Below are 13,326 nucleotides of genomic sequence, written 5' to 3' on the forward strand. Positions count from 1 at the left end.
AAGATTATATTTTTATACTAGATGTGTAAAAATGGATTCCGGCCGTGTTAACAGCCATACACTATCAGGAAAAAACGACTTTGAAAATTGAAATTTTCACACTTTTTAAGAGGCAATATTGAGAAATGTTTGCAACGTTTCCAAATCTATAGAAATGTTTGGTATCACAAGTATTCCCTGTCACACTTAATATTACATAATTACATACACAAACTGGAAAAAGGCACTGGAAAAAGAAGTGTAAAGGGATGGTGCTGTCTATTGGGGATGAAACATTATACACGTTGCACTATGCAGATGAGGTAGTTATTGCCCAAGACAAGGAAGACCTGGAGTATATGGCTAGAAAACTAATGGAAGAGTACAAAAAATGGGGCCTCGAAGTAAATTTACAAAAAATGCAATATCTTTGCATAGGAGGAGAAAATTCTGCAGATGACCTCGACTTAGAAGACGGGAAAATTAAGAAATGCGATCAACGTATATATTTAAGGGGTAAAACTAACAAAGACAGGAAGAACTTATGGAGCCATAAAAGACAGAATAACCAAAGGGAAACGAGTTATAGGTGCATTCAATTCAGTACTATGACAGAAAAATATAAGACCGGAAACGATAAAAAGAATATATAATACCATATTGAAACCAGTAATCGTCTATGGCTCAGAAGTATGGCAGTTATCACAAAAACTTAAAGGTAACCTATTGGCAGTTGAAATGGATTTTTAGAGGAGAGCAGCGGGAAAGTCTGGATTAGAACATATGAGAAATGAGGACATAAGGAATCAAATGCATGTACAAAGATCAATTATAGAAGACATCGAAAAACAACAATTAACATGGTACATGTTAGACGTATAAGGGAAGAAAGACTACCAAAAAAATATTAGAATGGATACCACCAGAGAAAAGAAAACGAGAACGACCACCAACAACATGGATGCAAGGAATTTCAAAAGTAATGTCAGCAAGAAATCTATCTGAAGAAGACAGGCTTGGCGACCGGGAATATATATATATATATATATATATATATATATATATATATATATATATATATATATATATATATATATATAAAAGTAATGTCAGCAAGAAATCTATCTGAAGAAGACAGGCTTGGCGACCGGGAATTTGGATGGATCTTTTTTCTTATTCTTATATATTTATATATATATATATATATATATATATATATATATATATATATTGTTATGTTTCTTCTTTCCCAACCAAAGAAAAATAAATAAAAAAATCCATCGAAATAAAATTTCAAGATATCAATATAAACAAATTGTATATAGTAATTTAAGATAAGATTTAGTGTAGATAAGAATAGAAATTTGTTTGGCAAACGACCTTTTTCCGTTTCAAACAAAATTATCAAAAAACCTTTGTTTAGAATTAGAAGACATTTTACCTGTAAGTTAATCTTTTCATTGTTTGTATAGTCGAGTATTAAATGACCATATTCTAATCTTTTGAAATATGTATAAATGATGTATTGAAAAAACCAATTTTAAAGTAAGCTATTTAGTTTTCTCTGAAACCGAAATTAGGCTTTTCCAAAATCATGGTAAACACAATTTGAGCTTTTTGATTGGACGGTCGTTTTTAAATGGGAATTTGGGAGTCGATCATGAGACAGGAGAAGTTAGTCATATTTTGGTCATCGAAAGAAAACAGTCGTTTGTCTCAAGATAGGGTGTGGTTCGTGAGTTTGGATACCGGCGTAACGAAAAGAAGTGAATAGTTTGAAGAAGGAGATAACAAGTAGATTAAAAGAGGTCCTTGTATCTACCGTGGGCATTTTATAAAGTATATGTGAAAGTATTCTTACGGCATCAAGTTGACAAAAGGAGGTCCTGGTGTCATAAATAAGTAGCGGAGTTTGGAGAAGTGAATCAGGTGTTTTTTGTGTAGTCTGCAGGAGGTTTGCAGAGACGTAAAGAAGGAGCCGAGGTGCCAAAGAGGGGAGATCACATCTTTGAGGAGACTGGACTTTTCTGGGTATGTTCCAACATACAACTCAAGAAGAAAATAAACTGTAAGTGTTTGTACAATTGAATTTTATATCTGTGAAGGATCGTTTCGACATCATGGTCATTAGCATTCAAATTTAAGAACTGAGGTTTTGTTAGGCTAATCAAAAGTTTAAAGTTTTGTGGTTTCTTTTTTCAAGTAAAGAAAATTTTAAGTAAAATTGGTTTTTCACGTAATATAAATATATGTAGCTTTATAATCTTATTATCATAATAATTTGATTTATTTTCTTGTATGCTGATTGATAAGATAACGACAGAATTTAATAATTGTTTTATTCGTTCATATAAAATAAAGAAACGTAAATCTTTGTAATATAATATATTTGTATTCTTATCCTTTCTTCTCCTTCCCGATAAAAGACAACTAGAAAATCTTTTGAATCCATCGAACACAGGTAATATAAGGATTATTTTACTTTTGATAACAAATAAATTATATTTCTTTTTTATTGGCTCAATAAACTAAGATTAAAGTCAAAATAAACAATCATAACAATATATATATATATATATATATATATATATATATATATATATATATATATATATATATATATATATATATATATATATATACATAAACATTTATTACTTTGATCAATCACTTATATGCATACTATTTTTTAGAATATAATGGTAATTAAAATTAAGTAATTTAACATAAATACAAGATAATAATGAAAATGCAACTGATGAATAAATTCTATATTATATTTAAAAAATTCTGAAAATGACTAAAATCATTAGACAAAATTTTTAGAGAAAAATTCAGTTTTCCTAAATTTTAAAGAAATTGTGTGGTGTTAAGGTATAAAGGTAGTTAAGGTATAAAGTATAAAGGTTAAGGTGTTAGGTATAAAAAATAATAACAACTTAGTACTATTATATTCATTACAGATGCAAAGCAGTCTCTACATCTCTTTCTAATTTGCCAGATTTATTGACCACTTGGCCTAAATGACCAATGAGAAGGTGACATGATAGATAAACCCGGCCCATTAGAAAGAGATGAAGGGACTGCTTTGTGTCAGTTTTCTCTTGGAACTAAGTGAACGGTCTGGTATTGCAACAATCAGTGTATTCTGTATTATATGTCTACGATCCTAACCAAACCTATATACAGGGTGGTCCTTAAGTAATTGTACAAAAAGAAACAGTAGATTCTACACTTTAAAATATTACGATTTAAGCCAAATTGCTTTAATAAAATGTTGATATTAAGAAAGATACAGGGTGTTAAAGTGGAAATTTAAGATTTTAATTTTCGCTATAACTTTTATGTTTGTGAACATTTATGTATCAAAATTCATAAGTGGATACTATTGAACATCATAAATTATAATTTGATGCATGCTTTAATGTAGCTGATAGAGGACGCCACATATGCCACATATGTGGCATACATTTGCACTAACTTTGTTGTTTTTTAAGTAACCGGTATTCGTGATTAAAAATATTAAACATATAGTATTTTACCAAAAAAAAGGTATACTTGTTAATAACTTCAAAACTCAACAGTTTTCGAGATAATCGCATTTTACAAATCAACTACATAATTCAGATTTAACGCAATTACTCCAAGCAACGAAAAAAAATTAGACAAAAACATCAATACTTCTGACTTTTGGTATAAAATGCCTTTAATAAAGTTAATATTTAACGAAATATTAAATAAAATAAATATATTAGCAGGATAGAATAGTAGGATTTGACAAAATAACAGAATAATTGGATTTTACGTCAAACACGAACTTTCACTTAAGTTTTGCTATCTGCGTTAATACATCGTTCACATTTGATTTGTTGCAGATCCAAGTATTTATTTTCTTGTCTGATAGCCTGATGTTCAGTATTTGCCTTTCCATGGCTCTTTAGGTCTTTGCTATTTTTTCCATGTTTTTCTTTGTAAACGTCCAAGTTTGAGAACCGTAAGTGAGAACAGGAAGTATACATTGGTTGAAGACTCTTGTTTTTAAATATTGGGGGTATTTTCTATTTTTTAGTATATAGGAAAGTTTTCCGAAGGATACCCAAGCCAACCGTATCCTTCTCTTTATTTCTCCGGTCTGATTTTCTTTATTTAATTTAACTACTTCTCCCAAATATACATATTCTTTTACTTGTTCTATAGTTGTTTGTGCAATTGTAATTATTAATTCTTCTGGTCGGTTGGTCATAATTTTCATTTTATTATAATTAATTTGTAGACCTATTTTTGTTGATTCGCTATTTAATTCATCCATCATATTTTGCAATTCTTCCCTTTTATCTGTTATTAATACAATGTCGTCTGCATAACTTAAGTGATTCAAGTATTGGACATTTATGTTAATACCCCGTTTTTCCCATTGTAATTTCCTTATCCTTATGAGGATATTTCACACTGGTAAGGTTTTTCTCCAGTGTCTGTTCTCAAGTGTCCCTCCATGCTACTTTTCTGGGAAAATCGCTTTGCACAAATTTCACACCTATAAGGTTTTTCTCCAGTATGAACTTGCATGTGTATATTTAAACAACTTTTACGAGCAAACTGCTTAAAACAAATTTCACACAAGTAAGGTTTTTCTCCAGTATGAACTCTCAAATGTATTTTCAAATTACCCCCTTCATTAAACTGCTTAAAACAAATTTCACACTTGTAAGATTTCTCTCCAGTGTGCAATCTTATATGTCGTTTTGCAGTAGTCGCAAAAAAAAACTTCTTGCAACAAATTTCACACGTGTAACGTTTGTCTTTAGTGTGTACTTTCACATGTTGGTTCAAATATCGTATTTTAGTAAACTGCTTAAAACAAATTTCATATTTTATTGTTATTTCTTCAACATGTTCACTAATAATACATTGTTTTGTATCATTTGCATGAACAGGTATTATTTTCATAATTTCCAGTGTGTCCTGTTCTCGAAGGAAGCCTAAAATAAAAACTGAAATACACATTTTTACTGTAAGGAAAAATTAATGTACAAACTACAGAACAGATAATTTTAAAAACTCAGTTTATTCCTGAACTTTACTTAATTTGGCCCACCTAAATTTTATTATATATTTGTAAAATATTTCCCATCTGAGTTGTCACTCTACTGGGTAGTTAATCTGTGGTCACTGACACACTCTTCCAATTTTGCATTAAGTTAAATGGAACTTTACCAAATATTTAACTAAGTGATTGTATTGTCTTTCATTCCTTGTGGACATCCCAATTTAATTTAGTATTTAAGATCAAAATTGTATTAAGATTATAATAATAATAGTCTCCCGTTTTATACCGCTTCGCGGCTTTGGGAGTATAGCAGGGTAGTCTGCTATATCTAGGGCCTACGGTATACAAGGAAGGTAACATGGCCAGTGCTACGCTTCAACCGCCTTTTATTACGCCTGGTTTTACCCAAGGTACTCATTTTATTCAGGCTGAGTCGACCTGGGGCCTATAGACATTTTTAAAAACGTCTAGTTGTTCTTGCCGGCGGTAGGATTCGAACTCCGGACCACCGGCATGCGAGGCAAGCATCCTACCGCTTGCGCTACGCAGGCCCTTAATATTAAGATTATAAAAAGGTTATATTTATATTAGACAGATGGAAGAAATATTAATTCTTGATATTTACTTACCCTTTTCGTTTTTTATGTTTTCTTCAACTGGCATAAGTTTACCTGCATCTTGTTCTATTTCAGTCTTTAAGGAGAATTCATTTAAGGCTACATCATCAAATGTATTTTCTCTATTGGGTTCCTCTTTAATTTCACTTTTCAAGCTATTCAAAAGGGCATCATCCACCTCATTATAATATATTTCTATTTTACACTTCTCCTCACTAACCTCTTGCTTTACATCCATTTGATTAAACTTGTGTTTTATATTTCAACTATAAAAAATTTGGTAAAAATCAAAGAAACCGGGGAAACGCTATTTTTGCAATTTTTTGGACAAAATATGAGGCAAAATATAAGGCTATTTTTTGGTAATTTAAGGTAATAAAACTAAACAAATTCCTAAAAAACCTTAAAATAATGAAAAAAAAAATTGTAAAAAATAGGAAATTACTATAAAAAATGTTATAAAATATAAAACTACTTACAAAATAATATGAAATATATTCAGCATTCAGCAATCAGTGTCTACCAACACTTATATTTTCCTTTGTTTGTTTTAGCTTATTCTACATGTATACACAGTATAGGTCATGTATACTTGTGCTAGGGGTAGCCTCCAAGCTTTGCACACACCAGAAATGCTACCGACGGATAAAGTAGAAGCACCCAAGACTGAAAGAAGGAATATCATAGTTTATAATTTAATATTAAAAGTAGTAATGAAGTTGCATAAGCTGTTTATTGTATTTTTATTAATATTTGTGAGGATTGTACAAATATTTATGGGGGTGGGAAGTTTAGTTTTAGCTAATTCGGCATACAAGTCGAAGTGTGGGTTTTGATTTAAGCGACATTTTAATAAAATATGGTTATTGGAAAGATATACATCCCAGAAGATTGGAAAGTGGGAATCATACTTCCTATGTACAAAGGGGGAGACAAACGACTCTGCAAAAATTATAGGGGCATAACAGTTTTAAATGTCATCTACAAGATATTATCAGGAATTATATATAGCCGCCTGGAATCGTTTTCGGAGGAGATTATTGGTGAATACCAATGTGGCTTCAGACCAAAGAGGTCAACTATAGACCAAATACATATGTTAAGAGGTATACATGAAAAATGTGTTGAATATAACATACCTATTTACAACTTGTATATCGATTTCAAACAGGCGTTTGATGGAGTAGATCGACAAAAGATGTTAAAGCAACTATCTATGTTAGGGATACCCAATAAGTTGGTTAAACTTATACGAATGACTCTGGAGGGTTCCAAAACTATGGTGAGAATAGATGGAGATATGACGCAGGCCTTTGATATTGAAAATGGAGTTAGACAAGGGGATGCCTTATCAACAACACTTTTTAATCTAACTTTAGAAGCTGTTGTTAGAAAACTGGATGTAAACGGCTGTATTAATACAAGATCTATGCAAATATGCGCATATGCGGATGATGTTGCCATAATAAGCCGCAACAAAAGGGTATTGAGCGAAAAAGTCATAGAACTGAAACGAGAAGCTGCTCCGTTTGGTCTATATATAAATAAAAGCAAAACAAAATATATGGAGTGCACAAAATCGAATGAACATGAGAATCTGAAGGTAGACAACCATACCTACAAATATGCCTCCACTTTTCCCTACCTAGGCTCAATAACAACAACATCAGTCAAGAAATACAAGCACGGATTCTTAGCGGTAATAAGTGTTTTTATGCATACAAAGACTTAATGAAAAGTAAGTTACTGAATCTTGAGTCTAAGCTGAGAATCTACAAAACAGTAATTAGACCAGTGGCCACATATGGATGTGAAACGTGGACCCTCTCAACCACTGATGAAAATCAACTGAGAATATTTGAGCGCAAAATACTAAGGAAGATATTTGGACCAACCCAATGCAGCGATAGTTCGTGGAGAATTAAAATGAACCACGAGCTGGATGAACTAATGCAGAGCGCAGATATTGTCAGATTTGTAAAATCACAAAGACTAAACTGGCTTGGTCACCTAGAAAGAATGCCAGATAATCGAGCTGTAAAAGTAGTCCAGAGATGGAAGCCCCAAGGAAACAGAACAAGAGGAAGGCCCCGTAAAAGATGGATAGACGACGTAGAGAGGGATCTTAAAACCATGAACATCAGGCAGTGGCGAAGGAAAGTATCCGACAGGTCAGAATGGAAGAACATTGTTAAGCAGGCCAAGACTCACAAAGGGTTGTAGCGCCATTAGAAGAAGAAGATGGTTTAAGCCTCCCACTTGGCCACATTCGCAATAAGGATCATCTTTGACTCCAATTCTAAATAGATGAAGAGGGGATGAGCAATGATCCGTTCTCATACGGATGATTGTAGTTAAATGTCTCCTACTGATATATGCGAATTTATTGAGCCATGGTAGTGTGTGGATTCGTTTATTAATTTTGGCATAGAATGAATTAGTTCTCTCTTTTCAAGTTGGGTGTAAAATTTGAAAACTCTAGCTTGATATTCATGGGAATATTCAGGGAACGACCTATATTGGCAAGTTGGTCAGCCTCGTAGTTTCCAGTATTACCAGTGTGTCCTGGGATCCATGCTAGATATTATTGTTCCTTGCTAGGATAATTCCTCTTTTCGTTAAATATGATATATGTTCTGTGTGTTTAGAAAACCCTGTTTTTTTGATTTTTTGTAGTGCACTGCGTATAATTTGGACTGCATGATTGATCGCGGTTACCTCTGCTGTACATATTTGGGTATGATTGAGTAGGTTAGATGAAAATGAATAGTTTATATCCAAATCCCGCATTTCCCATTGTGTCTGTTAAGCCATCTGTAAAGAATTTTTTGTATGAATGAAATTTTTTAACTAAGTTCACAAAATTCATAAGATTGAATTCATTTTTTGTAATGTTTTCATTCAGAATTCCTAATGGTTGAAGTTGTAGTTCCAGTTCATATTCATGGCAAGGAAGAAGTTTACTGGAATATAGGTTCTGCAAATAAGGTTGGATTTTTCTAATAGTTGCTATCAATATGGGTTTTTCCTTATTTCTTCAGTATTTATTGTCCATATTACAAAGTGCTTCTAATTCAACAATTGATTGAATGATAGGGTTGTTTTTAACACTTAGGTTTTTTAGCAAAAATTTTGTTGTGAGCCATTCTCTTCTGTATTTTAATGGCAGTTCTCCAGACTCTGATAACAAGGCTTGGATTGGAGTTGACTTCATGCATCCTGTGATAATCCGAATACTTTGGTAGTGCATCTGATCTAGTTTCTTTAATATATATTTAGGGCATGTAGACAGGAATTGACCCCCATAGTTCAAATGACTTAGGATAAGTGCTTCATGGATCAGTTTTAATATTTTTGGGTCACTGCCCCACCATGTTCCACACAAGGCACGCATTACATTCAGTGCTTTACCTATTTTAACTTCCAGCTGGTTAATGTGTGCCTTCCATTTAATGTTCTTCTGTAAAACCATTCCTAGGTATTTAATTTTATCTACCCACTCTATGTGTTGTCTCTTATAACTGATATTTCCAGGCATTATTTTGGTATTACCCTTTGTAAACAAGATAGCTTTAGATTTGCCCACAGAGATGTTCAAATTATAATTGTCCAGCCAGGCCTTAAGATTGGCTAAATATTTGTTTATTTTTGATATCATACTTTTAACATTCACTCCCTTGACTAGAATTACAAAATCGTCAGCACATTGTATGACTTTAGCATTTTTGGGAAACACATTGTGTATTGAGTAGGTATATATGTTGAATAGCATTGGACTTAATGGTGATCCTTGTGTGAGTCCAGTGCTAGTGGTATTTGGGCCATGTACTAACCCAGAGTTATCTTTGACAAACAGTTCTCTGCATTTTAAAAAGTCATATATGAGGTTAGCTAAATCATGTGGCATATCCAAATGTATTAATGTAGAGTACAGTTTGTCAATACTAACATTATCATATGCTGAATGGATATCCAAGAATATTCCTATTATACATTCATTATTACTAAATGATTTTTGGATTTCAGATGTCAAAAAGAATAGACATTCTAAACATCCTTTACCCCTAAATCCTAGCTGCAATGGTCTGAGGATTCCCTTATTTTCTATAAGCCATTCCAACCTATTTTTGATCATTGATTCTAAAACGTTACCTACACAAGAGGTGAGGGCAATAGGCCTATAGTTAGTTGCAGTGAGTTTATCTTTCATAGGTTTTAGGATTGGAATTATTAATGACTGTTTCCATTCAATCGGGATGGTTCCTGTACTTAAGCATTTGTTAAAAATTTGTAACAATAGTAATGATCCTGAATGAGGTAGATTTCTAATCATAGAGTATGAAATTAAGTCAAGTCCCGTAGCAGATTACTTTTTTGAATTATGAATTTGTATTCATTAAAGGTAAAAGGGGAACTTGTTTGGGGAACACATTTGTTTTTTACTATTAAATAATTTTGTAAGTTGGGTGTTGATTGGAATTGCTTTGTTGCCTTAATTGTGTCTTTAATAACTTCAGCGCAAGATTCGTCCCACCATGGGATATGATACTGTTTATTAACATTTGATTTGTGCAGCTTCATTTATTAAATCTGAAAATGATCGGTAGTTCTCACCTGGAAATGATGTAAATGATGATTCTAATACTGAGGTATATTGGTCCCAATTAGCTTTTTTGAAGTTTCTGTTATTCCTTGGTGGCATATGGATGGTAATGTTTTGGTCACCAATTTTGCACATTGTGGGTAAATGATCACTAAATCCTAAGTCAGGAATTATTTGCCATGATGATCTAGTAGCAATATCCTTAGATGTTATTGTTAGACCCACTGCTGATGATCTTTTTGGTGGTGGTGCTATTCTGGTATATGAACCATCATTTAAAAAAACTAGTTCTAGCTCATCTAATGTTTAGATGTTTCTCCCATTGAAATTATTACAGGGGCTACCCCAAGCCTCATGATTGGTGTTCCGGTCTCCTATTATTATTACTGGTTTGTTGATTTCCTGGATCAGTTTTTTCCATTTTTGTTTGGATATGGTATTTGCATTAGAGACATAGGCATTAAGTAGATTAATTTGGAATTTAAGTAGGAAGATTGCTTGGATTTGAAAGTTGTTGTTAAATTGATTACATAAAGATATTTCATAAAACTCTACTTCATTCCTAATAAGGATGGCTATACCACCATATGAATCATCTCTATCATTTCTAATTACTTGGTAGCCCTTGCATCTGATTGTATGGTTATTATTTAACCATGTTTCATTCAGCAATAATATGTCAGGATTGTATTCTTTGATAATTATTTTTAAGTTATCCACATTAGCATTATATGATCTCATATTCCATTGTATTATAGTCAAAGGAGTGAAAGCTTTATTTTTTTTATTTAGTTTGGGCTTAGTATTCTGAAGCATCAGAATCTTCCCTTAAATCATAGGTTATGTTATTTGTTGAGCTGCTTTTAATTGTTTTATATTGTGATACATTAGATGAGTTAGGGTATAAGTTTCTTAGTGAGTTGTTTACAAAAGATAGTACCTACCATCTCTTTATGTTGTGGTGGTAGTAATGACATTGCATGGGAGATTCCATGTTCAGTTTCCTTATTTGCACTGTAACCTTTTGCTGTTGATGGCATTGATTGAGAGTTTGTTGCCCAGTTCAATCTTCCCTCCGGATTAATTAGTTGAGGACTGTGTTGTTTTTGTCATATCCTGTCATGTTTGGTTTCCTTCTTTTGGTGGGTTGGGATTTAACAATTTGATTATATTTTGGTATATTTGTGTCATTCTTTATGGCTTCTATTCTTCTTTCTGTGATATCTATTATGTTATTAAACTTGGATTCTTTATGCAAGACAGGAAAATTCTCTTCGTTTAAAGAGTATTCCCTATTTTCATTTTTTGGTATTTGCATGTTTGTTTCGTAATATGAGATGTTAGAGAAAGACATTAGGGCTTTTATTTCTTTTTGTCGTTGGAATTCTTTACATTTTTTATCTTTAGTTATATGATCATGATTTTTGCAGTGTATGCAGTATATTTCACAATTCGAGTCCTCTCCATGTTGGTTTTTCCCAGGTTACCTCTGCATTGATTATTGCTGTGACCATATCTCTCTCTCTCTCTCTCTCTCCAATGGCGCTACAGCCCAAATCGGGCCTTGGCCTCCTCCAAACTATGCCTCCAACATTGTCGGTCCCGCGCCGATTTTCTCCAAGTTCTCACGTCTAACAAATTTTGCGCGTCCGCTGCCACTTCATCCTCCCATCTTTTCCGTGGCCTTCCTTTTGGTCTTGCGCCCTGCATTTTACTATCAAGGGCTCTTTTCAGCAATCTTTCTGTCTCCATTCTTACTACATGACCAGCCCAGCAAAGTCTCTGAAGTTTAACGAATTCTGAGATCGGTGTCTCTTTGAACAGTTGGTAGAGTTCATGGTTATACCTTGATCTCCATATTCCGTTTTCGTTAATAGGTCCAAATATCTTTCTTATGACTTTTCTTTCCAAGACTTCGTTTTCTTTTTGTCTCTTCTGTCATCACCCATGTCTGCTGTGACGATATAACAGGCAATTTCCACACATTAGGACTGGGCTGACATATGGAATAACCCTCATGGGTAATCCATACACAAGCACCTCCCTGGGCAGTGCTTTTCCTGTAAATGTTACGCATATGGTGGTTGTTGGTACATAGTTTTGTTAGATTCCCTCTTCAAGAGGGAATTGAATTGAAGTGAATTGAATTTCCACTTCAGATATTTCTTTATAATATGTTCCTTATTATACCCTTACATGTGACATTGTGATTTGGGATAAAGACATCATATTGTAAACTTTCCCATCTCTTATCATTCACAAATAGATTTGCTGATTTAAAATCTTTAAAAACAACACCTAACCGGTTTTTCCCTTTACAGTTAAATTTAATAATTTGCTGTATGTTTAGGTTAAATATTGTTTTAGCAATACTTAAGATGTGAAAATTTCCTATATTTTTGTCTTTTCCCTGTACATATACTTCGAACGGACCGAAATCATATATATTATATTGGTTATTAATTTTTTTCCCACTTAAATCTGGCGTGGGGTCAGGAGGTTTATCAGGATCGAGGTTAGTGGTCTCCATTTTCGGCTGGAGGAACCGTTTCGTGTACTTTATTACTTGTTACTATTAGGTATGTATGCGATAGGATCGGGTTACAAATAAAGGATTATTAGTAATAGTAATAGCCTTATTATCTATAAATACCTTGAGGTTTTTCTGCAATAGATGTTATCACAACAACGTTTGAGCACAGAATCCAACCTTGGCCAGAGAAAGAGAACTGTGTTACTGACGTTACTGTGTTGTTCGTAGTTCTCTGCCTTGTGGCCAGTGCAGTGTTGCCACGTGACATGAACCATTTTGCAGTAGGGCGAACTTGAAAAATACGGTAGAAAATGGTAGAAATACCATAAAGATGTCAAATTTGTGGTTTTTTACATTATCTAATGCCAATGGTCTATTTAAATGTTTTTTTTATAACAGTACGTTCATTTGTAAATAATTTTCACCAGAAAATACATACAAAACTTTTAAAAACATAATTTTTATTAAAAAATTAACGAAATAAAATTCAAAAACATTAACTGAAATCCAAACTAAACCTGAAAAATATGGTAAAACAAAACACAAC

General features: G+C 32.8%; 1 protein-coding gene across 1 annotated transcript in view; it reads right to left on the reverse strand.

Moving 5' to 3' along the window:
• The window catches only part of LOC140442683 (uncharacterized), a 28,656-nt gene extending 15,652 nt beyond the window's left edge, over nt 1-13,004 (reverse strand). Inside the window, exons 1-3 of the mRNA XM_072533677.1 lie at nt 12,900-13,004; nt 6,123-6,309; nt 5,656-5,909 (exon numbers count right to left, since the gene is read on the reverse strand). Of these exons, the coding sequence (XP_072389778.1) occupies nt 5,656-5,881 (226 nt within the window). The 5' untranslated portion in view covers nt 5,882-5,909; nt 6,123-6,309; nt 12,900-13,004. The remainder of the gene's footprint in view (nt 1-5,655; nt 5,910-6,122; nt 6,310-12,899) is intronic.
• Between the last annotated feature and the right edge of the window lie 322 nt (nt 13,005-13,326).

The sequence above is a fragment of the Diabrotica undecimpunctata genome, chromosome 1 (genome assembly GCF_040954645.1).
Source record: "Diabrotica undecimpunctata isolate CICGRU chromosome 1, icDiaUnde3, whole genome shotgun sequence".
NCBI classification, from domain to species: domain Eukaryota; kingdom Metazoa; phylum Arthropoda; class Insecta; order Coleoptera; family Chrysomelidae; genus Diabrotica; species Diabrotica undecimpunctata.